The sequence below is a fragment of the Nilaparvata lugens genome, chromosome 2 (genome assembly GCF_014356525.2).
Source record: "Nilaparvata lugens isolate BPH chromosome 2, ASM1435652v1, whole genome shotgun sequence".
NCBI classification, from domain to species: Eukaryota; Metazoa; Arthropoda; class Insecta; order Hemiptera; family Delphacidae; genus Nilaparvata; species Nilaparvata lugens.
This window is the reverse complement of record NC_052505.1, coordinates 42,680,970-42,708,469: the sequence shown is the minus strand read 5'-3', so window position 1 is coordinate 42,708,469 and position 27,500 is coordinate 42,680,970. Positions and strand designations below refer to the sequence as shown.

The 27,500-nt window shown below is 33.2% G+C and overlaps 1 protein-coding gene across 1 annotated transcript; it reads left to right on the top strand.

Annotated features, from left to right (window-relative positions):
• On the top strand, positions 1 to 24,849 carry LOC111044635 (CDK-activating kinase assembly factor MAT1). The gene is made up of 4 exons (XM_022329836.2): positions 1 to 234; positions 7,731 to 7,854; positions 22,175 to 23,008; positions 24,616 to 24,849. The coding sequence occupies exons 1-4, from the start codon at positions 85 to 87 to the stop codon at positions 24,627 to 24,629; spliced, it is 1,122 nt and encodes a 373-aa protein (XP_022185528.1). The 5' UTR covers positions 1 to 84; the 3' UTR covers positions 24,630 to 24,849.
• The last annotated feature ends 2,651 nt before the right edge of the window (positions 24,850 to 27,500 follow it).

Here is a 27,500-nt window from a genome sequence, read left to right as displayed (position 1 = left end):
AGAATCGAAGGTCAAATGAAATTCCCGGTCATAGTCATAATGAAAATGAGTTGTTATTGTTTTTTATATTGAGGTTAGGATTTTATGATTTTCTTGAATGCTTTGATAATTATATTTAAGGATTTTTACTGTCAAAATAATATTGAAGCTTCAGCAAAAACTTTTCCTCATCAAATTATTACATTTGATTTATTATTAGACTTGAAAAAGAATACCTACTTCCTATATCCAGAGGTAAGTAGAAACAGATTGATCCCGTATTTTTAAATTGTAGGTATTGTATTAATTTAAAATTTGCCATCTACAATAATCATTCCCATACTACTGCATTTATTGACAATTGTGCTGATTATCTGTCATTAAATCTATAAACATTCAACTTGACTTACATTTGGTCACATAATCCTAGGGTACCTACCTACAGATGCAAGGTATTATTTTAATATTGATTTTGTTTATTTATTCAATTAAATTTATTTGTTATTTGTTCATTTATAGATATATGGCTCAAAATCTAAAGAAATAGAAACAAAAACATTTCAAAAAGTCTATGAAGTCCTGTTTATGTTTGTAGATATTCTATGGATATTCAAGATTCCTTTATTGTCAGAAAATTAAAAACAATAATGCAAGACATCGTCAAAAAACATACAAGCAATCACAAATTTAACAATATATCACAGGTCATAAAATTACATCACATTATTAAACATTTCAAAATATAAGGAAAGCAGTCAATTAAAACAAATTTAACATCAATATAATTATATCACAGGTCATAAAAATTATAAAATATATCACATTATTAATACATTACATGAAGTCATTTATACTGCAAGTCAATTAAAATATTCTTCACATAACAAAATTAACATCAATATATCACAAGTCAAAAAAAAACTAATACATCACTACTGTAAGGACAGCAGTCAATTAAAATATTTTTCACACAAACTTTGAACTGTCTAATCTCAAGCTCCTTTATTTCAACTGGTAATTTATTGTACGTACATTCTTTTTCCAAACTCACTAGACTATTCAACATTATGTGGTAGTTACACTGAGTCAATCTGAGTGCTGTAGCCTGTCTAGTGAAATGGCTGTGAACATTACTATTAATTGGAAAACTGTTTACATTTCTCTTTGTGTACATCAGGCATTCATTCATAAGCATACAGTGCCGTAATTGTCATAATTCTAAGGTTCTTAAACAATGGTCTACAATGGGTTCTATTATCCTTATTACAAATTACTTTAACAGCTCTCTTTTGTAATATAAAAAGCTTCTTCACATTTGAATCTCTTCCCCATGCAACAATACCATATGCCAAATGAGACTGAATATAAGCATAATAAACAGCAATCAACACATCAAGACTTACAATATGCCTTAATCTGCTAAGCATAAAAATACCTCTAGATACCTTACTACATAACTTAGTAAGCTGACATGTTTTTCCCACTTTAAATTATTTTGTAATGTGATGCCCAGAAACTTCACATGATTATTACATTGGCCACTTAAATCAAATTCTAACAACTGTGTTTTGTCTTTGTTGAGACAAAGAGAGTTAGCAGCTGTCCAGTCTTCGATAGTTGCATTGATAAAAGTTAGGATATGCATGTTGTAAAATAATTTCTTACACTTGACTTGTATTGCTAGATCATCAGCAAACATAAATGCCTTGACATCACTACCACATATTGCTGCTGGCAGGTCATTTGAATAGATAATAAAAAGTATGGGACCAAGTGTGGAACCCTGTGGCACACCTGATTCAACTTTTAGAAAATTAGAGAAAGAGCCATTGTGAATAACAGTCTGAAACCTATCACTTAAGTAAGACATTATAAGCTTCATAGATAAATCATCGAATTCCTCAAGAACTCTGAGATAGCAGTATGAGTACCTCTATTGCTTCTGTAACCAAATTGACTATTAGTAAAAAGTGAGTTGTTTTCAAAATATTTTACAATTTGATTATACAGTATAATCTCAAAAATCTATGCAATTATAGGTATAATAGACACTGGCCTATAATTATTGTAGTCAAGAGGTGAGCCCTTTTTCAATAATGGAATAACTTTAACTAGTTTTAAGCATTCAGGAAAAACCCCATTCTCAATACACATATTGAAAAGGTAACACAAAACCTCACAAATAAATGGTGCAGCCAATTTCATTATAGAAGAATTCAAGCAATAAATATCTAGACAAGCACTAGCCTATTACTAAGAGACAATACAGCATTATACACTTGTTCAACACTTATAAATGAAAAAAGAAAACGAATTTATTATAGGAACATTCAGTTTGAAATTGTCAAGATAAAACAAAACATCATTAACAGAAGAAGGTACACTCTGAACAATACTACTTACACTCTCAATAAAAAATCATTAAAACCACCAGCTGTTAGACAGTCGTTTACATTAACATTATTCAAATAATTCTTATTAAGATTTTCTTTTACAATAGACCATAATTCTTTGGGTTCATTTTATGATGCTAATACACGGTTGCAATTATGCTCAAATTTAGCCTTCCTTACAGTTTTTCTAAATGAGTTTTTAAATTTATTATATTTAATTTTAAAATGATGTAGACCTGATCGTTTGAACAACTCATACATAAGTAAGCATTGTTTCTTCAATTGTTTGATATCATCATTATACCATTTGCCAATATAAGCATTCTTTCTCTTCCACGTAACATGTTTAACAGGAAAAGATAGATTCACAGCCGTTAAAAATGTTCGGTTAAAAAAAGTGAATATATGCATAATAAACAGCAATCAACACATCAAGACTTACAATATGCCTTAATCTGCTAAGCATAAAAATACCTCTAGATACCTTACTACATAGTAAGCTGACATGTTTTTCCCACTTTAAATTATTTTGTAATGTGATGCCCAGAAACTTCACATGATTATTACATTGGCCACTTAAATCAAATTCTAACAACTGTGTTTTGTCTTTGTTGAGACAAAGAGAGTTAGCAGCTGTCCAGTCTTCGATAGTTGCATTGATAAAAGTTAGGATATGCATGTTGTAAAATAATTTCTTACACTTGACTTGTTTTGCTAGATCATCAGCAAACATAAATGCCTTGACATCACTACCACTTATTGCTGCTGGCAGGTCATTTGAATAGATAATAAAAAGTATGGGACCAAGTGTGGAACCCTGTGGCACACCTGATTCAACTTTTAGAAAATTAGAGAAAGAGCCATTGTGAATAACAGTCTGAAATCTATCACTTAAGTAAGACATTATAAGCTTCATAGATAAATCATCGAACCCATAAAACCTGAGTTTTTGCACCAGAATAACATGTGAAATGGTATCAAAAGCTTTTGACATATCATAAAAGCTACTCGTGACCTTAATTTTTCCATCTAGCTAGCTAATTCCATTCCTTAAGAACTCTGAGATAGCAGTATGAGTACCTCTATTGCTTATGTAACCAAATTGACTATTAGTAAAAAGTGAGTTGTTTTCAAAATATTTTACAATTTGATTATAAAGTATAATCTCAAAAATCTTTGCAATTATAGGTATAATAGACACTGGCCTATAATTATTGTAGTCAAGAGGTGAACCCTTTTTCAATAATGGAATAACTTTAACTAGTTTTAAGCATTCAGGAAAACCCCCATTCTCAATACACATATTGAAAAGGTAACACAAAACCTCACAAATAAATGGTGCAGCCAATTTCATTATAGAAGAATTCAAGCAATAAATATCTAGACAAGCACTAGCCTATTACTAAGAGACAATACAGCATTATACACTTGTTCAACACTTATAAATGAAAAAAGAAAACGAATTTATTATAGGAACATTCAGTTTGAAATTGTCAAGATAAAACGAAACATCATTAACAGAAGAAGGTACACTCTGAACAATACTACTTACACTCTCAAAAAAAAATCATTAAAACCACCAGCTGTTAGACAGTCGTTTACATTAACATTATTCAAATCATTCTTATTAAGATTTTCTTTTACAATAGACCATAATTCTTTGGGTTTATTTTTTGATGCTAATACACGGTTGCAATTATGCTCAAATTTAGCCCTCCTTACAGTTTTTCTAAATGAGTTTTCAAGTTCATTATATTTAATTTTAAAATGACTACCTTCTTCTTCGGCATCTGACTGGGAACTGAACAGAGAACTTTATTCCAAACATCTTGCAGAGCTACATATAGCTCTGCTAGATAAACGTAGCGTTAAAATCTACTTATAGCAGAGCTACATCTAGCAGAGCTATATGTATCTTAAATTTTATATAGCTCTGCTATAGCAGAGCTACATAGCTCTCCAGCTACATAGTGTAAACGTAGCTTTACTCTTTATTTTTCCAAGTTAATTTCTTGAGCAGGATCCTAGGAGTATCCTCATGGGGTGGGAGGTTTGACGCAGGGTTTCATTGAGATTCTTAGGATGGGGGCACAAAAACAAATTTTGGGGTTTTAAATAAGCCTTAAAAATGACGACTGCCGACCTTTTTTTGTAAGTTTTTTTTGGGAGCTGGGCTAAGTTTTGCGGTACGCTTCATTGGTTTTGGTCAACTCTCAACCTTCCCACTTTCAACAACAAAAACGTGCCTTTAGAATATAGTGAAATGTATGTTATAAAGTCGATGGAAATGATAGGAATTGTGGAAATGACCAATTTCTTTGGCCACTATACTCTACGTCGTTCTATAGAAATTTGGTTGTTGGTATATCCGATATAATGATGAATAAATTCTATTTTCAAATACTTTATATTCACCGAGAAAATTCCGGATGAGCATGAATATTATTGAAGACATTTCATAGGTGAATAGAAAAATAACAAATTAATTTACTTACATGGATATTGATTAATTGAAAAACCAATTTCAAACAGTTCTTTTATAACACATGCCAAGTTCAACAAATTTCTAGGTGAACAGTGAACACCTTTTGTTGCAAGTAAAATATCTAGACTATATTCAATTTCACACCATACATTGACTATTATTTCTGGAGAGATATCCCATATTCAATTCTTTGTTTTAGCTCGTCAATATTACGCTACTTCATTGCATACACCTTATTTTTTATAAATCTCCAAGTAAGAAATCGAGTGGTGTAATATCAGGGGATCAAGAAGGACAGGGAATCGGTCCATCGCGGCCAATGCAACGTTTAGGAAATTGTTCATCCAGGTAATTTCGTGCATGTAGACCCCAATGTGGAGGTGCACCATCTTGTTGGTAGACATTTGGCTGTCGATATTCGATTTGTGGTACTGCATACTCTTGTAGCATGTCAAGATACGAAGCACTACAGTGAGGTCTACGTTATAATGGCAGTGCTTAATTAGCAACTGTATTGCTATCCTTGTCTATCATTCATCAAAGCGGATAGCGCTATCTTTTTCTCGCTTTGCTCTGTTGCCAGATTGTTTTTCAACAATGGAGAATTAATAATAAATTACAAAATATTTCATCTTAATCATGAAATTATTAGCTACCGTCTGTAGAAGACATTGGCAAGACACAGGATCTGCAACGTTGTTCTCCACTGCCATTATAACGTGGACCTCACTATAGTTACAGTAGGCTCGGCGAATAAGAACTGACCGATAACGCCATATGCACACCAAACATCAACCTTGGGGCTCCCACGTTCAACCTCTTGAACAACATGGGGGTTTTCGCTACCCCAAATCCGATAAAGTTTAATTTTCTGTGGTAGGCCTACCAGTACTTTTCATCAAGGGTTTTGACTTTCGACTGTGCCACCCCCACCATTGAGCCAGTGTTTTGATGAAGGTCATCACCAATTTTTGCCACAAAAATAGACGCGCTCCCACTATTTGTTATGTTATTATTGACCTTTGAAATGTGTTCAATAATTAATGCTCACCCGGTATATCTTTTCATGATTCAATAATAAAGTTTTAAGTTATTAAAGATATCAATTTATTATAATTGATGATTAAAAAAATATATTTTTTATAAATTTATAAGTTAGTTGTAATTAAGTTATAGATCTATAATGTTAATATTGATTTAATATTCTGGTAGTTCATTATAATTATTATTTCTTAAACTTAATAACTTATAAACTATTTGGAAACAGAGCGGAGAAGGAAAAGGATAGCTATCTTCTTCGTTTAATGACAGACAAGGATAGCAAACCATTGTTAATCAGGTACTGACTTTAAAACATTATACAGTGACCGGCATATTAATCTGACGATTTTGTAGTAACTGTTGTGTTGACACCACTGTCATTGAAAATGCGGGAATGTTGTACATCGACAGGTCTATTCATGCCATTTCAGTAGCCAGTATGTCGTGGTCAAGTGAACATCGAGCGTTTGTGATTGAAGCTTATTTTTAAAATAATGACTCAGTTATTTTAACACAGTGTTTATTTCGCAGACATTTCAATTTAAATTGACACGCCCTGTTCTCAGTAGGAATATGTTTTTTTTGGGTAAAGAATTTTAGGAACGTCTGCTTTATAAACAAACCCATCAGGACGAAAACGGACTGTGAGAACGCCTGAAAACATTAACGCGGTAAGAATAGCTGTTACACGGTCTCCACGACGTTCAGCAGCGAAACATGCTGTTGCGCAAGCCATTTCTGATCGGAGTGGACGACGAATTCTTCATTCCGACCTAAAATTCCAACCGTATAAGATAATGTTAGTGCAACAACTCAATGTAAATGATAGGGCATATATTATCGCAAAGCCGCTTGTGGGTTAATTCTCGAAAATGTCCACCAGGATGCCATTATTCTTTCAAGTGACGAGACACATTTTCATTTGTCGGAATTTGTGAATAAACAAAATTACCGTTATTGGGCAGCCAATAATCCACAGAACTAATATAAAGGAAGTCATTCAACGAGAAATTGAAGTAATTCTACAAGTGATGATTGAGTGAGCAATTGAAAATTTTAGAATTAGTTCAAGTTAGTGTGTGAAAAGTAACGGAAAACATTTGGATGACATAATCTTCAAATGAAAAAACTTTGTGAGTGATCTACGTAATTCACTGTAAATTGCAAAATTTGATCTTTAATTTGATATATTACATGTTTTAATTGTACGGAACATACTTTGATTATTATCCCTCAAAAATCATCAGGTTTTTATGCCTGACTCTGTAGAACCTTTCAGCCATATAACTTATTGTTTTCCATTTTCTAAAGCTTCATCATCTGAGTTTAACTAGATTTATTTACAAGCTGGGATGGCCGTAGTCGAGTGGTTTAGAGTCTACACCAATCTACTACGCCCATTCGACTCTTGGCCCGAATTTGGAATTGGGTAAGCCAGAGATCCCAAAATCGACTCTTGGCCGACCGATATTTTTCTTTTTTATTTTGATTAGGATAAACTCGTTTTACCGTCGGACCCGGCTGCATAAAAATAGTCGTTGAATCGTGCAAGAAACCGAAATTGATCAGGTGTGACCTGAAAACTCAACACCACAGTAGTCTGAGCCAACCAGGTCAATTGTTTGTATTTATAGTATTTATTCAATTTTCAAGCTAGCTGAGGAAGTAGTCTTTCTCCATCTTCAACGACAAAATATTTTAAGGTTATTATAACTTACTTGATAAGCTAATTTCAACTATAACTTCTATTCCCAATGTAATATGATGTTTTTAATGTAATATGTTCGTTAATGTAGTATGATCAATTTTCAGTACTTATATTTGTTTTTTAGATGGATGATCAAGCATGCCCAAGATGCAAAACAACAAAATATCGAAATCCTTCTTTAAAACTTATGGTCAACGTATGTGGACATGCATTATGTGAAAGTTGTGTCGATCTTCTCTTTTTAAAAGGTAAAGTAGTCTATATTGAAACCTCATGTAAGATGTATGATTGAATAGTCTACTACTCACTCTACTAGGCTTATACATTCAAGCAATTACATAGGTACTATTTTTAGATTACATTCTTCAAATAGGTATTATTGAATATCAATTATTGATGAAAAATAATTCATTTTTCACTTAAAAATACAATTTTACATTGCTGTATATGGTATACCTCTGGCCAAAATCCAAAAAAAATTTGAATTCAACATAGATGAAGGAAATGCTCTGAAAATGGTCAAAATGAAACAATGAAACCTACTGTGAGGTTTTGAAGACAGCAACCAAAAATAAAACTGGGGAGTATAAAGGTAGGAAAGGGAGGGAGAGTTCTGCTACTGATATCCAGCCATGGACGTGATTGCAGTGATTTCTTTATCAAGAGATTAAGAAATAGATTTCATGTTCAATTTTTCTTTAAGCCGGGTGCACATCTTCCTCAAATAACATAAAAAATAAAGGAAATTGTGCCACTCAGCCAAGAAATGACTGTAATAATAAGAACTATTCCCAATAGGTTTGATAGTGCAGAACTTGATGAAACAATTAATGAAGAAATCAATTCATTGACCGAACGAAGATTCAAGTCGACGGTTTGGCATTTCTCTTAATGTTTAAATGTTTATATGTTGCGCATTTACGGCGAAACGCGGTAATAGATATTCATGAAATTTGACAGTTATGTTCCTTTTTAAATTGCGCGTCGACGTATATACAAGGTTTTTGGAAATTTTGCATTTCAAGGATAATATAAAAGGAAAAAGGAGCCTCCTTCATACGCCAATATTAGGGTAAAAATCAGACTATAGATTAATATTCATCATAAATCAGCTGACAAGTGATTATACAGATGTGTGGAGAAGCCAGTCTATTGCTGTATTTCCATAAGGTCTATAGTTTCAATCAGGTACTTGTGGATGAGAATACTGCGTGAGGTCTACTGTTCACAGAACTACTAGTAATACAATCAACAGCCTAAAAAAGTAAGAACAACTGGGGATTTGTTTTCTGAATGAAAGGTTGAAATGACAGAATTTCACTAATCATGGTCTGCATCTAAATTGATCTGGCAAAGTAATATTTTGTCATAGAATGGCAGAGTTGATTGAAAGCCGTTTGCAATCCTCTGACCAAAACCCGCTAAAAAACAAATAAATTTTATTTTAGTAAATTGGTCCAAAACAGGATCTGCAACGTTGTTCTCCACTGCCATTATAACGTGGACCTCACTATAGTTACAGTAGGCTCGGCGAATAAGAACTGACCGATAACGCCATATGCACACCAAACATCAACCTTGGGGCTCCCACGTTCAACCTCTTGAACAACATGGGGGTTTTCGCTACCCCAAATCCGATAAAGTTTAATTTTCTGTGGTAGGCCTACCAGTACTTTTCATCAAGGGTTTTGACTTTCGACTGTGCCACCCCCACCATTGAGCCAGTGTTTTGATGAAGGTCATCACCAATTTTTGCCACAAAAATAGACGCGCTCCACTATTTGTTATGTTATTATTGACCTTTGAAATGTGTTCAATAATTAATGCTCACCCGGTATATCTTTTCATGATTCAATAATAAAGTTTTAAGTTATTAAAGATATCAATTTATTATAATTGATGATTAAAAAAATATATTTTTTATAAATTTATAAGTTAGTTGTAATTAAGTTATAGATCTATAATGTTAATATTGATTTAATATTCTGGTAGTTCATTATAATTATTATTTCTTAAACTTAATAACTTATAAACTATTTGGAAACAGAGCGGAGAAGGAAAAGGATAGCTATCTTCTTCGTTTAATGACAGACAAGGATAGCAAACCATTGTTAATCAGGTACTGACTTTAAAACATTATACAGTGACCGGCATATTAATCTGACGATTTTGTAGTAACTGTTGTGTTGACACCACTGTCATTGAAAATGCGGGAATGTTGTACATCGACAGGTCTATTCATGCCATTTCAGTAGCCAGTATGTCGTGGTCAAGTGAACATCGAGCGTTTGTGATTGAAGCTTATTTTTAAAATAATGACTCAGTTATTTTAACACAGTGTTTATTTCGCAGACATTTCAATTTAAATTGACACGCCCTGTTCTCAGTAGGAATATGTTTTTTTTGGGTAAAGAATTTTAGGAACGTCTGCTTTATAAACAAACCCATCAGGACGAAAACGGACTGTGAGAACGCCTGAAAACATTAACGCGGTAAGAATAGCTGTTACACGGTCTCCACGACGTTCAGCAGCGAAACATGCTGTTGCGCAAGCCATTTCTGATCGGAGTGGACGACGAATTCTTCATTCCGACCTAAAATTCCAACCGTATAAGATAATGTTAGTGCAACAACTCAATGTAAATGATAGGGCATATATTATCGCAAAGCCGCTTGTGGGTTAATTCTCGAAAATGTCCACCAGGATGCCATTATTCTTTCAAGTGACGAGACACATTTTCATTTGTCGGAATTGTGAATAAACAAAATTACCGTTATTGGGCAGCCAATAATCCACAGAACTAATATAAAGGAAGTCATTCAACGAGAAATTGAAGTAATTCTACAAGTGATGATTGAGTGAGCAATTGAAAATTTTAGAATTAGTTCAAGTTAGTGTGTGAAAAGTAACGGAAAACATTTGGATGACATAATCTTCAAATGAAAAAACTTTGTGAGTGATCTACGTAATTCACTGTAAATTGCAAAATTTGATCTTTAATTTGATATATTACATGTTTTAATTGTACGGAACATACTTTGATTATTATCCCTCAAAAATCATCAGGTTTTTATGCCTGACTCTGTAGAACCTTTCAGCCATATAACTTATTGTTTTCCATTTTCTAAAGCTTCATCATCTGAGTTTAACTAGATTTATTTACAAGCTGGGATGGCCGTAGTCGAGTGGTTTAGAGTCTACACCAATCTACTACGCCCATTCGACTCTTGGCCCGAATTTGGAATTGGGTAAGCCAGAGATCCCAAAATCGACTCTTGGCCGACCGATATTTTTCTTTTTTATTTTGATTAGGATAAACTCGTTTTACCGTCGGACCCGGCTGCATAAAAATAGTCGTTGAATCGTGCAAGAAACCGAAATTGATCAGGTGTGACCTGAAAACTCAACACCACAGTAGTCTGAGCCAACCAGGTCAATTGTTTGTATTTATTCAATTTTCAAGCTAGCTGAGGAAGTAGTCTTTCTCCATCTTCAACGACAAAATATTTTAAGGTTATTATAACTTACTTGATAAGCTAATTTCAACTATAACTTCTATTCCCAATGTAATATGATGTTTTTAATGTAATATGTTCGTTAATGTAGTATGATCAATTTTCAGTACTTATATTTGTTTTTTAGATGGATGATCAAGCATGCCCAAGATGCAAAACAACAAAATATCGAAATCCTTCTTTAAAACTTATGGTCAACGTATGTGGACATGCATTATGTGAAAGTTGTGTCGATCTTCTCTTTTAAAAGGTAAAGTAGTCTATATTGAAACCTCATGTAAGATGTATGATTGAATAGCCTACTACTCACTCTACTAGGCTTATACATTCAAGCAATTACATAGGTACTATTTTTAGATTACATTCTTCAAATAGGTATTATTGAATATCGTTTCATCAATTATTGATGAAAAATAATTCATTTTTCACTTAAAAATACAATTTTACATTGCTGTATATGGTATACCTCTGACCAAAAGCCAAAAAAAAATTTGAATTCAACATAGATGAAGGGAAATGCTCTGAAAATGGTCAAAATGAAACAATGAAACTTACTGTGAGGTTTTGAAGACAGCAACCAAAAATAAAACTGGGGAGTATAAAGGTAGGAAAGGGAGGGAGAGTTCTGCTACTGATATCCAGCCATGGACGTGATTGCAGTGATTTCTTTAGCAAGAGATTAAGAAATAGATTTTATGTTCAATTTTTCTTTAAGCCGGGTGCACATCTTCCTCAAATAACATAAAAGATAAAGGAAATTGTGCCACTCAGCCAAGAAATGACTGTAATAATAAGAACTATTCCCAATAGGTTTGATAGTGCAGAACTTGATGAAACAATTAATGAACAAATCAATTCATTGACCGAACGAAGATTCAAGTCGACGGTTTGGCATTTCTCTTAATGTTTAAATGTTTATATGTTGCGCATTTACGGCGAAACGCGGTAATAGATATTCATGAAATTTGACAGTTATGTTCCTTTTTAAATTACGCGTCGACGTATATACAAGGTTTTTGGAAATTTTGCATTTCAAGGATAATATAAAAGGAAAAAGGAGCCTCCTTCATACGCCAATATTAGAGTAAAAATCAGACTATAGATTAATATTCATCATAAATCAGCTGACAAGTGATTACACAGATGTGTGGAGAAGCCAGTCTATTGCTGTATTTCCATAAGGGCTATAGTTTCAATCAGGTACTTGTGGATGAGAATACTGCGTGAGGTCTACTGTTCACAGAACTACTAGTAATACAATCAACAGCCTAAAAAAGTAAGAACAACTGGGGATTGTTTTCTGAATGAAAGGTTGAAATGACAGAATTTCACTAATCATGGTCTGCATCTAAATTGATCTGGCAAAGTAATATTTTGTCATAGAATGGCAGAGTTGATTGAAAGCCGTTTGCAATCCTCTGACCAAAACCCGCTAAAAAACAAATAAATTTTATTTTAGTAAATTGGTCCAAAACAGGAAAGGGAACTAGTTACAAACACTATGATAGGGAAGTTTTAAGTGTTATCATCAGAATATTCAGTACCTTCGCAACAAAATTGACAGACTATAATTATTTCTTAAACAAGAGGATCCTGACATTGTTATATTTACAGAACATGGCTTGAAAATATATGAAATCAATCAAGTAAGGATTCCTGGTTATTCATTGAAATCAGTATTTTGTATAACAGCTCATAGATGTGGTGGTGTATGTATATCCACTAGCAAAGCTAAACCAATCAATACGTATGAGCTGGGTTTTGTTCAGAGATTTTCTGTTGAAATGGATTTAGAAGTAACTGGATTAAAGTTGAAAATTGATAATAGATTTTAAGCAGCGGTTTTTGGCATCTATTTTGCCAGACAGGATAGATGATATTAGATATATTGTTAATATGAACAATTTATAAATTATGGTCCACGAATATACAAGAGTAACGCGAACTTCTCAGACAATAATTGATAATATCCTTCCAAATAAAGGAGGTTGTAATGTTAGATTAGATAGCTCACATCTATCGGATCATAACTATCAAATTCTAGGTGTATAGTTGCAGGGTAAATATCCAATTAAAATAAAGTTCTGAAAGATATTGAGCAATGTGAACTGGGAAATTTAAATTGTTTGAAGCAGAAACTGCTTCAAGAAAACCGGAGTAGTGTTTATAACAGTTTTAACGTGAATTACAAATATAAGCGATTCATTGGTATTGTAAGATTTCATATTAGTGAAAGTTATCAGATGAAAAAAGTCAAAGTAAAAATTAAATTAGACGGATTAGATGAATGGATAACTGAAGATATTCTCACTCAGAGAAATATCCTTAGGGAAGCTTATGAGGAATTTCAATTAGTTAGGGATGTTCCAAATAAAACAATTACAAATTACTAAAGAAAATCTACACAAAAGAGGTGAAGAAAGCCAAATGTAAAAAAAACAGTTGAAATTAATATTAACAACTAGTACCAATTTCAACTCTGCAGTATGGGAGGTAATAAATACAAATAGGAGATCAGCTCAAAAAGATACATTTACTGGTGTTCCTGGAATAATTGATTAAATGGGAATTATATATAATATTGTTGACAATTTTTGTAACTTTTTCAATGAATATTATCAACAGGTTGCAAATAATCTCCTAAAGACGCTAAATACTAATATTTCAACTACAGTAACCGCTGAGCCAGTTGAAAAGGTATTTAAGTTTCATCCAGTATCAAAAGATCAGTTGTCAAAAATAATCAACAATTTAAATAATAAAAAACAATAGGATTGGATTGGGTCGTAAGTAAAATTTTAATAGAATGTAAGGATGTATTAATGGACCCATTAAACCGTCTCATTAATTATTCATTAGAACATGAATGACCTGAAAGAAAGGAAGATTTTACCAATTAATAATAATAATAATAACATTTTATAGCCATATTATACAGCATGGACAAAGTCATATAACTAAATTACAGTTTTATAATTGATTATAGTTAAGTCACAATCTAGGATTCGTTATCACAATATGTTCATAAATTATGACACTCATAAAATTGGGTCAATTTATAAAAAGGATTTGAAATCAGCCATCCGTACATCTTTTGTTCAAATGTTTTTTGAGACATATTACAAATATGAGGAGGCAGTTTATTAAACAGTTTCTGTCCTGTGATTTTAAAACTGTTGAGAGACTTTGACAATGTTTGGTGCTGTATATTGATGCGACAACTATGCCTAGTGTTAAAAGAATGCACGTCACTTCTAAACTGCAGACTACTCAGATTTTTCCGGGTATGAATGAGGACATAATATATATATATATATATATATATATATATATATATTATATATATATATATATATAATTAATCTCAGTTGGAGTTTTTTCAGTAATGAACAATGGTCTGCAATGCTCAAGATAAGATGAACCTGTAATAATTCTCAGAGCTTTCTTTTGAAGAAGTGGAACATCATTTATTTATATGAGAGGCATTACCCCATAAGATCAGACCGTAAGACATAATACTGTGGAAAAATGAAAAGTAAGCCGTTCTCAAATACTTTTTTGACACAAGACCAGTGAGATTTTTAAGCAAATATATATTACTCTGCTAAGTTTTAAGCTGACATACTTCAAGTGTGGCTCCCATGTAAGCTTCGAATCGATATGGATGCCTGAAAATTTTACACTTGCAGGATTTTCAACTGGGATTCCCCTCCTCAAATTGAAATTCATTTGCTCGGTTTTACTATTATTAAGAGCAAGGCCGTTTGCTTTGAACCATCGAGATGCTTGCTTTCCTGGATAAGGCTATTGAGATAATTGTTGATAATCAAGAGTGTGGTATCATCTGCATACCAAAATGTATCAGAATGGACGTAAGCTGAAAAATCGTTGATCATAATCAAAAAGAGAAAGGTCCAAGTACAGAACCCTGAGGAACCCCGGACTCGACCTTTAACATTGATGACTTGTTACCATTTCTACCCAAAGTGACAAGTTGACTTCGATCCACCAAGTAAGACTTGAACAATTTGAGGGCATTTTTACCTGTTCCATAATATTGTAGCTTATCTAAAATAATTCCATGGTCAACCAATTCGAAGGCTCTACTCAAGTCACAGAAGGTGGCGAGAGCATAGTTCCCCTGTTTATAGGCTACCAATATTTTCTTTGTTAGTTTTAGAAGAGCATCTACAGTGGAGTTATTTTTCCTAAAGCCAAATTGAGAAGAAGCTATTATGTATAAAAGCTCAAAGTTTCAAGAATAAAAGAGTTAGAATAGGTTAGGTTAGGATAAGTTGGTTTTTAGGTTGGATTAGGTGAGATTAAGTTTGGTTAGGTTTGTTTAGTTTAGAAAATTATGGACCCAACAGACGGCAGGCACTTATCCGTCTAGCTTGGATAGTCTGGACCCCCGGCTGGATCATCCAGAAAAAGGATCAGCAGGCTCGATTCGCTTGCCTGCATTTTTCATTTGAGCGTTCTTCCTTCCCTCAAAAAGTGAAGAGACTTCCTGGCTTGATCAATCACCAGTTTTTATGAATTATTTAGTGCAGGATTGCAAAAATCACTATTTTTAACTGAATTCAATTATTTCTCAATTAGAGACGTCGTTAGGATATTATAAAAACTATTGTATTTCAGTCCAATAGTTCTTTGAAATTTGAGACAAGAATGATATGGAGACCTCAACAAACATTTAACACTCTCAAGTATGAATTTGCTTCAGAAATGTAGAAAAACGCATTAAAAATCAATGAAAAACTTGAGAAAAGAAACCATCTAAAAACGCTGGGGAACGCTTGGAAAACACTGTGAAAATGCCAATATTAGGCGTATCTTTGGCGTAATTCTTTACCCTCTTAAGAATAAGTTTCTAGCCCCTTTCTGAACTTTTGTATGAAATTTGAACATGATCTGTCAATTAGTTCTCGAGAAGGCCTAGAAAACGCAGCAAAAACGATCGAAAACCTCCGATTTTGGGCGGAACTTCGGCCTCTAAACTTTAGGCGAAACTTGACTTCCAATACGACATTTTTATACCTCAGCTGAGCCTGTGTATCAAATTCAAACATGTTTTGTCACTTAGTTCTTGAAAAAGCTGAGAAAACGCTGGATTTCGGGCGTATATTTGGATTTTTTTCAAATCCGTTCTTAGTGCGCCTCTAGATGGGTAACTGAACATAGATGCCGAATTTGAAAGTATATGGCCCAGTAGATTTTTAGTTCTTTTGATTATGAATGAATAAGTTAGTGAGTGAATGAATCAGTGCCAATTCGCTTATATATATATATATTATATATATATATATATATATATATTATATATATATATATATATATATATATAAACAGGAGACACAAGACATAAATAGATTGAAAACACTTGAAAACTTACATTAGAAATGGGGAAATTTTCGGGAATTGAATTCCCTTCCTCAACCGAGCAGACTGCAGTTTGAAATCCAATGGTCGTGTGACCACAGAGTACGCACGGAGAGTCAATTGTAGCAGCAGAGACCACAGATTACGCGGTGCAGACGGATGGAGAGAAAAAGGGTACAGATTCAGGGGACATTATGGGGTATTTAGGGGGCTGTTACAAACGGGATATTTAAGATGTCAAGACAAAAGAATTGGCTTCTATTTGGGTGCTTGGAGTTGCTTCCAGTCCTGGTCTCAACAGACAGCAATAGTACCATAGCTATCAACTCTACACCAACTGTTTAATTAAATTGCATCATATCATAATAAATTTCACAGCTATCAAATATATATTAAATGTTCAATAAAAATGAAATATAAATTTCATTCAAGTTCAATTCTACAATTCATTTCTCCAATTTTAGTCTAATTCTTTTTTGATTTTTAATTCTAAATCTCCTCTTTTCTATAAATTCATAAGCTACACCTTTCCTTATTCATAACCCACTCAAATCTTAAATATCCCGTTTGTAACAGCCCCCTAAATACCCCATAATGTCCCCTGAATCTGTACCCTTTTTCTCTCCATCCGTCTGCACCGCGTAATCTGTGGTCTCTGCTGCTAAAATTGACTCTCCGTGCGTACTCTGTGGTCACACGACCGTTGGATTTTAAACTGCAGTCTGCTCGGTTGTGGAAGGGAACTTAGTTCCCGAAAATTTCCCCATTTCTAATGTAAGTTTTTAAGTGTTTTCAATCTATTTATGTCTTATGTCTCCTGTTTTAATTTATATATATATATATATATATATATATATATATATATATATATATATATATATTAGCATTTTAAATGTAATAACTAAAAGTTTTGAGAGAGTAGTTTTGAATAGGTTGCACCTATAGTATTTTGAATACTGTCACACCTGGAAGAAATTAATTTCATATGTGATTAACACTTAACAACATGGGTTCTAGGAAGGAAAATCAACAAAAACTGCAATAGTATCCCTTGTTCAAAGACTAATAGATATTATAGATTCAGGTGATAAGGCTGCTGCAATATTTCTTGATTTATCCAAAGCCTTTTATTGTGTGAACCATAAAACATTATGAGAATTCTACTGTAGGTATAAGTGGGATAGAACTGGAAGAGTTCGAATCATATCTCACAGGTTGAACCCAGTGTGTTGAACTTACTAATTTGAATGGGAATGAAATAGTAAAAATTAAATCTAAAAACTTAAAGGTCCAGGCTGGCGTACCTCAAAGTTCAATTTTAGGTCCCTTACTGTTTTTTGTTATATGTGAACAAATTACCAAAAGATTTAGCATATCAAAGAGCTTTGCTGTTTGCTGATGACACTTCGCTGATCTTTAGAAATTATTAATTAGATGGTTTGGAAATAAATGCTTTCACTGGAGTCAAGTCAATTGTTCAATTCCTGAGTCAGAGACGATTGAAAATAAATAGTAAAAAAGTCAATTCCTTCAATTCAAAAGCAAATATAATTTAATAGAGGATAGAGCAATGAACGTGTTTTTAGAGGAAAATGAATTGGGCCAAGAAGAGATAGTAGCGTTCTTGGGAGTTGTATTGGGTAGGAAATTAACATGGAACCTTACATTGAGAAAATATGTAATAAAATTCCATGTGGGATATTTGTCTTGCGGCAGCTTGCTACGTTAAGTTATAAAAAACTGCTTATCACATATCAGGTATGCTATTTTAGTATGGGGTAGGCCTAATTCATTTCAACAAAATTTGGACAGAGTGTTTAAGATTCAAAAGAAGGCACTCAGGTGTATAGAGAAAGTAGATAGGTTAGATTTTTGTAGTCCGTTATTTTAAAAAACTTGGCTTTTTGACTGTACCATCTTTGTATATACAGGGTATCCCACCAAGGTTGTAACAGCCGTTAACCATAAATTCTACACGACATTTCTGACAAAAAGGGTTCAGTTATTTTCTTTCCTATCAACCTAAGTTTTCGAGATATATCGATTTTTCGATATTTTCAGAATATGCCTACTTCCGGTCATTAAATACTCAATAACTCGAAAACTACTGGTCAAATTTCAATTTCAAGGGTATTGTTGGAAAGAGGAAAAATTTTAAACAAGATTAATGTAATTTTATTTGTTGTTTGAAATTTTGTATAACACCTTCAAAATGAGGAAATTCACAAACAGGCATGCACCATGCATCAAGTGATGATTCTAAAGTTGAAATCACCTGATTTCTCTCTGATAATATTCACAAATTTTATCAACATTTCAACATTCTATAATGATATGACTTTTTCAATAACTTACATTATTTCCTGTAACATATAGCCTAAATCCTGAATAATATATTAATAATATACTTTTACAAGATCCAACAAAATTTATTCATAGAATAATAATTCAAAGTATGACAGAATTAAAAATCTGATGACAATCATTCAGATGATTATCAAGTAACATGTCATGCTCACTGCTTACATGGATTCAAAATAGCCTCCATTTCAATTTATGCAACTTCTGCTGCGTCTCATGAAGCTTCGAGTTGCCCGTGTCACTTCGTTGGCCCGTCTCTTCATTACTTGAAACGTCAATCGAATTCTGAGAATCAGTTCCTTCCTGGTTTCTACAGGTTCTCTGTAAACTTTACTTTTTACAACCCCCCAAAAGTATAAGTCCATTGGAGTAAGATCAGGTGAGCGTGGTGGCCAACTTACGGGTCCACCTCGGCCAATCCACCGCATAGCATAATTGTTATCAAGCCACCCACGGACTTTACTAGCATAATGATGGAGGTAGCCATCCAACATATTCTGCCTCAAATTGAGAGGCATGTCTTCCATCAACTCGTGAAGCTCATTGGCCAGAAAGTCAATAAAACATTTATTCTTGCGGGGAAAATGAAAGGTCCAACAATATGTTTATCAATCATGCCAGCCCAAACATTAACTGAAAACTGATGTTAATATCGATAAGGTCTAGAATTATGAGGATTTTCCAAGGACCATGTATGTGTTTCGTGGAAATTTAAAGCACCAGTTCTCGTGAACCGACTTTCATCTTCCCATAAAATGTTAACACAATCTTGTGCTAAGATTCAACGGCAAAACTGCATCCTAGAGACAGTATCAGGTTCATTCAACTCTTGAACTGGGTTATCATGAAATGGTCGAAAGTTATTCTTCTTCAATACTCTTTGAACTATTATTCTTGAAACATTCAACATCCCAGCTGCCCGCCGGCTGCTGAATAGAGAATTCTGCTCGAAATAATGTAGAATATGATTCTCAAAAGCTTAAGAAATTAAGGCGGGCCTCTCCAATTGCATCCACACTCTCCATACACCAATAACATGTTCAAGTAGGCTACTCAATCAAAGTAAATTTCATGATAATGAACGCGAACACTTCTCTACTAGTTGAAGTTGATACATATCATGCCAATTAACTGGAGAGCACACTGAAAACTGTACTAAAGCTTATACTAATTAACTGAAAATTAGGCTGAAACATACACTTGAGCTCGGGACACATATAACCGCATCGAGCCCGTGCCGAGGTACGGCCGAGCTACGTCCGTGACACGGTGATGATGGTAGGAGAACACACATATCCGTGCGACAGCCGAGCAGCAGCAGTGTCTCAGTTCTGTAGTGCCACTATGGTCTGATTTCGGAATGTGTTGAACTATTGTTAGTAATATAACACTATTAAAGCTTGTTACATCCGATTTAAATATGTATTTTTAAATTTTAAACTAATTACCTGTAGACACAGAAGATGAGAATCATAGTGCTGGTATATACTTCGATGCATAACAATTCCACATTCAGTCATGTATCGGAAATATAATATATCAGCAATAAAATAATTATCTTCTGCCTTATGTACATCTAAACGTAATTAATTTTAAATTTAAAATTCAAGACACTGCCATGGGTTCCTTAAAAAATCATCGTACAAAACTGGAAAATTCCGTTTCTCTTCAATCAGTTTTTCATTCTCCATGTTGAACGAGGCCGCACCGTCTCCGTCAAAAAGTAAACTATACTAGACGGTGACGGCGCGGGCACGGCGCGGGCAACAAACACGATGACGGTGCTGACGCGGTGCGATAGTATGTGTCCCTCGCCGTAGTACGTACGTCACTCGGCTGTGCCGCGGCGCGGGCTCGGTGCGGATTTGTGTGTCCCGACTATTATTGTTATTTTATTTAGGATTTAGGCTATATGATACAGGAAATAATGTAAGTTATTGAAAAAATCATATCATTATAGAATGTTAGAATGTTGATAAAATTTTTGAATATTGTCAGAGAGAAATCAGGTGATTTCAACTTTAGAATCATCACTTGATGCATGGTGCATGCCTGTTTGTGAATTTCCTCATTTTGAAGGTGTTCATCCCATATATTAGCAGTATTGAACACTTTATCATGGAACTTACCTTTTCGAATTTATACTCATTCGAAAGCTTATGAAATGGAGAAGTTTTTGAAATATTGAAACCACTATAATTACCCTGAGAAAAATCGGGAAAAAACGGTTTGAAATTTGACTTTGAATTTAAAGAATAGAATTTTTTTCAAGTTTAAGCCCTAATAAAAAACTACAAAATCTCAAACAACAAATAAAATTACATTAATCTTGTTTAAATTTTTTTCCTCTTTCCAACAATACCCCTGAAATTGAAATTTGACCAGTAGTTTTCGAGTTATTGAGTATTTAATGACCGGAAGTAGGCATATTCTGAAAATATCGAAAAATCGATATATCTCGAAAACTAAGGTTGATAGGAAAAAAATTACTGAACATTTTTTGTCAAAAATGTCGTGTAGAATCTATGGTTAACGGCTGTTACAAACTTGGTGGGACATCCTGTATATGAAGTAGTTATAATGTATGTATATGTAAGTATGTGAAAACGACTGGTGTGGTTTCAAAATTGAAAGATACATTTCACAGTACAAAACACGAAACAGAGATGATTATCATATAACAACTCACAATAGTAGATCATTTGAACAAAAACCAGATTATATTCGAAGGAAATCCTATAACAGGTTACCACAACTCCTTAAAAGTAATGATGATTTGAAGATTTTCAAAAAATATTCAGTTGATAGAGTATTTTATAGTGTACAAGAGTTCCTTTCAAACCAACACTAGTTTGATTCACTTAGTGTTGATTATGTATTACGTAAAATTATTGACCTGACTTGTCTTATACTCCATAACTGGAGTCCTTAGGACGTAATCTTGGAAAAAAAATAATTTAGAACTTGAGAAGTTTTACTTTATTTGAGACAGTTGATTTGTTATTTTCCGTGAATTGTGTCTTATTTAATTATCACAAATAACAACATATATGCTGAGGTATATGCAACTCAGCATATTATGTCCAGAATATTAAGAATAGAAATTTATCCAGAAATAAAACAGTTTAATATTTGAAAGAAGTGTAATCTAATATTCATTGTTCTAATATTGAATGAGTTATTATCAATGCTTTCGATTATTAACGTAGTCATTCTACAGTACTATTAACCGAGTCATGTTTCTCATTGTTAACGACTTTGTTCACTTCAATTATTGTTATCTCAAGTAAGTTTGTTATCTATTTCTAGGATCTGGTTCTTGCCCGGATTGTGACGTTCCATTGAGACGCAGCAACTTCCGTGTTCAACTTTTCGAAGATCCTGCTGTTGAAAAAGAAGTCGATATTAGGAAAAGAGTATTGAAGGATTTCAATAAGAAGGAAGAAGATTTCAGCTCACTTAACGACTACAATGACTATTTAGAGACCGTTGAAACCATAATTTTCAATCTGACCAATAATATTGATGTGATGGAAACAAATAAGAGGATTGAACAGTATAAGAGGGAAAACAAAGAAATAATTTTGAAAAACAAGATTAAAATTGGAAGGGAAGAGCTGGAGCTGGAAGAATTACTAGAGGAGGAGAAGCATATTGACCAGATAAGGAAGAAAGAAATTGTCAAGGAAGAGTTGGAGTTGAAGAGGAAGAAAATTAAAGAGAAAGAAGACCTAATAGATGAGCTAATGTTTTCTAGTCAAGATGCCAAGAAAATTGTCAACGAATTCGCTCAAATTAGTCAAGCTGCCAAAGAAATGGAACAAACGAACAAACCAGCTGCTGCTCCCGCTAGAGCTACGCAGTTCTCAACTGGTATTAAATTTGGAAGGAGTTCACAACAGAGTGTCTATCAGATACCGATCATCGAAGACGGTCCACTCTACACTTACAGCGAACCTGAAAAAGTAGTGGACGGTCCCGAACCACCGGCATGGAGTGAGATAGAGACAGCTAGGTACATTGTGCATATGCGGCCCGAAACAGTCGAAGAGAGAGCTGGAGGATACACGGCCAATATTGCTTGTATGAGGGCATTGCAAGAGGCGTTCATGGGACTCTATCATGTTTCACGGCCAGAGCAAGGTGAGTGTATTTAGAACTAGCTGTCTAGAAATAATTGAAAGTTATGAAAGTTGAAAAAAAAGTTTAAAAGCTCAGAAAAGTTGCCAAAAAGATGAAAAATCGGAGCCGGAAGAGTTTTTCTTCAAAATGTGATATCTTCGAGAGCTCATACCTAGAAAACTATGAGAGATATGGAAAAATGTTACAGATGAAATTCGTAGGCTAATTTGTAAACTTTAATTTTGTATTCGACAAAAATTTCCGAAATACGCATATTGTTCGAGATATACGAAAAAACCAAAATATGGTACTTTCAAACCACCACCACCCCTTTAGCACAGGGGTAGGAGTGAGGACTTTTGATATGTTTACCCCCTTACTATCCCCAAAAGAGCTGAAGGGTCAAAAATTGTGTTCCAAACTTTTCCCTCTATACCTTTTTTAGAACATTCATTGCCTGGACTGTATGTGAACTATCCAACATTTTTTTATCGTAGAATAAATATCTTTACTGTAGGCACTGATTTAGTGAAGCAAGATTCTTGTTATTTTATTCTTCATTCAAATTCAAATACATAATATAATACAATATTGAAATTTCATACTATATGATATAAATATAATAATTTAATAGTAATTAAAATAGTACCCTTCCAGAAAAGCAAGCTGCTTGAGCTCTGTAAGGAAGGTCGATTTACATTGTAAATACCATTTTGAAAGATTCAAGTCACAAGAAATACAACAGAATACAAAAGATACAACATGTAGATAAAGAAACAAATCAATAATTGAAAGATCAACTCAAAAATTTTCAAGCTTCGAGTATACCCAGTGTTTCCTCATATATTAAACTCTGTGATTCTATCTTTAATTAATATTTCTGGTACTCTATTTATTAACTCATGGCAGTAAAATAGCATTACTGGTGTTTGCAAGTTGTTAATCTAGTGAATATAATATTATAAGTATTTATCAGATTTGGACCTATATTATATGGTGTTATGTGTGGTAAATTTGTGTTTGTTATTATCAATGTATAAAATTGCATTTGTCACGTCTTATTGTCGGTGGACCGATTTCTTTGAATAGTAGTCTACTCGGGTACATTCTTGGTCTTCCCAGTGCTGCTCTGATAATATGTTTTTGTAGAACAAAAAGTTTGTTGAAGTGTGTGTCGTGGGCTCCCTCAACACTATACACAAATAGAGAATGTGCATAAGCGAAATGAATATTTCTAATAATACCTGGATGTTTAATTTTATAGATTTTGTAGAATATAGTATAAGTCAAGTAATTTAATTTCGAATAAAGATGTGATTTTCATTTCAAGCTTTGATCTATAATTAATATTCCTAAATATTTAATGGATTGAACTTTCTATTTGTTTAATTATTTCGCAAGAGTAGATAATTTAGTTATTATGCATTTTAATTTTGATCTGATTGATAGGCTCTCAAAGTCGACTCTTCATATTTTGTTATTTTGTATCTTATCTCTTATTAAATCTTTATTCTAAAATAGTGCTGTTGGACTGTTGATTCCTCATCACGTAAGATCGCATCATCCTAATGCATGTGCCTGTAAATGCTAATCAATAACTGGAGCATATTGTGTTTGTCTTATTCCAGATCAAAGTAGTTGAGAAGTTAGTGCAATCGATGTGTTCACTCCTACTAAATCGTCCGTTGGTGTTATCGCAAACGTATATCCCAAAGATGAATTTCGCTACCTAACTGTATGTATGTCGCAAGTAAACATATACAATCTGTAAATACTGTCTGTAATTATATTGAATAGTTTTTTAAGAAAATGATTTCGACCAATTTTTATAATTCCTCTAGCAAATAAAACATTTACCTCAATTTTTTTCATCTTTCTTTTTTCATTTTTTAATAAAAAATGTTAACTTCTCTTAATTTTGTTATAAATTTAGAATAAGTGTTACAAATCTTCAATTTACATTGTTTCACAGTAATTTATATTGATTCAAGTCAACAGAAAAGCAGCTGCAATTTTGAGCAGCTATCTAACAAAAATTGAAAATGTCTCCTACTCTATTTTTACTATTTAGAGTCATTTCAAAAACTGAACGACTTTCTTCAAAATTAATTTTTTTAGAATCATTCTTTTATATTATCTATAGCACCGTGGAACGTCTATCCTCAAAATCCAATGAAAATTTATTTTATGAGCAACTTGTTTTATTTTAATAAATGGATAGATATTTCAAGTATTATTTGAAGATTTATCTATATATTATGTCAGTATTTCACATTTATTTTCATCTCGATTTACTAAAAAATTCGTCCACAATTGATGGAGAATCTGCTAGAATTACATAGTGTCGTAATACTGTGTGCGGGATAGGTAAATATGCCAGGCTAAGAAACTTCATGTGCCTTTTCAATCTTAGGATGTACAATAATGTATTAAACGCAAATTCAAATCTTATCGTTCCTGTAATTCTTTGTTTTCAAGGCCGGTCACTCCTGACGAACTGTTGTATGAAATAAATTCATTAAAAAAGGGCTAGTCTCCATGTCCTGACTCAATTTATTCTTAACTTCTCAAGGCTATATCTACTTCAATAGTTCCAATTCTAAGTGATATCTTTAACACTTCTTTCTTGGAGGGTAGATTTCCTGCCGATCTGAAAATTGCCAAGGTGATTCCTATTTTCAATTCTGGATCACTTACCGACATTTCTAATTGCAGACCAATTTCTTTGCTCTCTATTTTTTCTTAATTACTTGAAAAACTATTCAAGAAGCGATTAATCGGTTTTTACAAGCAATTCAAATTTTTCAATAAGCAACAATATGGGTTTCAGGAGGGTCTGAACACTGAGCATGCTTTACTAAAATTTCATGTCTAGAATCCAAAATAGGATTAACCACAGAGAAGAGGATCTCTTCTCTGTGGATTAACAAACCGTATAAGAGTAGAACTTCGGGTCTATTCCTGGACATAAAAAAACCTTTGATACGGCAGATCATTGCATTCTTTTACGCAAATTGCATGAATCTGGTATACGGGGGGTGGCCTTTAGATGGATCGAGTCATACCTATATAATCGTAGACATGATGTGTCCTTTGGTGAATTGGCTTTGATCACTTGTGGTGTACCTCAGGGATCGGTATTGGGTCCGATCCTTTTCCTGATTTACTTGAATTATCTCTTTTCCCATAACTTTCAAGGCTCTTTAACTTCTTTTGCAGATGATACTGCGTCAGCATATTCTTCTGACAGTGAGATAAAATTCCTAAAAATGATGCAGCTGGATCTTAATGACTTGTGTTGTTGGTTCCAATATGATAAATTAGCACTAAATGCATCTAAAACCAAATATATATATAAATTTCTCCTTATCAGCTCCTTTCAGTTTTCCAGTTTCTCTAAAATATAAAGTTGGTTGTAATAGTGTGTCATGTAGCTGTGATGAGATAAATCAATCTGATACAATAAAATACTTAGGTTTGATTCTTGATTATAAATTAACTCGGGACTCCCACATAAAGAAAATGAAGATGTATTTCATGTTCTTGATAAGACGATTTTATCACTTGAAGCAGTTTTTCCCTAAACATTTTCTACGGATTATGTACTATGCATTTTTTTTCATTCTAAGCTTGTATATGGAATTTTCTGTTGGGCATCCACTTTTGTTTCTCATTATAAAAGGCTTGTAGTGCTACAGGAGTCTGTAATAAGGATTATACAGGGAGTTAATAGGAGGTCACATACATTTCCAATTTTCAAGGCACTGAATATTCTACCACTGAGACACACTTATGTGCTGAAGACACTTATGTGTCTTTATTTTATCAATTAAGTGGTAACAGATACCTGTTTCAGTATATAACAATGATGTTGAAATTTCTGTTGTAACACGGCAAACTATTCAAATGATTGTTAGGATTCCAAAATCGAACTATACCACGTTCCAGAGGTGTTTTCTTTTTTTGCTCCGAAATTTTATAACTTACTACACCCTGATTTGAGAAGAATAAATACCCATAAACACTTCATGAATAAAACTAAGCTTTGGCTATGGCTTCATTCGCCAGTTGAGGTGGAAAGCTTCTTTAAGGTTTTAAGTTATAAGTTTCAATATATATCCACAAATCAAGTCTACCTTATATTAACTACTACATAGTCCATCAATTTATTGTGTGTGATACGTTTTTGTCTCGATGATGTCACCAATAACTGTCTTTCTGTTGAATTATGATACACTATGGAATTGATTGATATTTTAATTATATTATTTCTCTGTAGATTGATAGGTATTATCGTTCTTTTCCTACAAATGGGTGTAATTTATAATGGTAAATGATACTAAAAATCCTTGTTTTGTATGTATGCGCGAGCTTGCACTCAATCATCTTAATTACATCATACTTGAATTTCTAAATCTTCTTCCCAACTCCTTCTCCTAGACCTACTAAATCTTCAACTATATCAAGTTATAAATTAAATAATCTTACTTATAACACTTGTTATAATGGATAT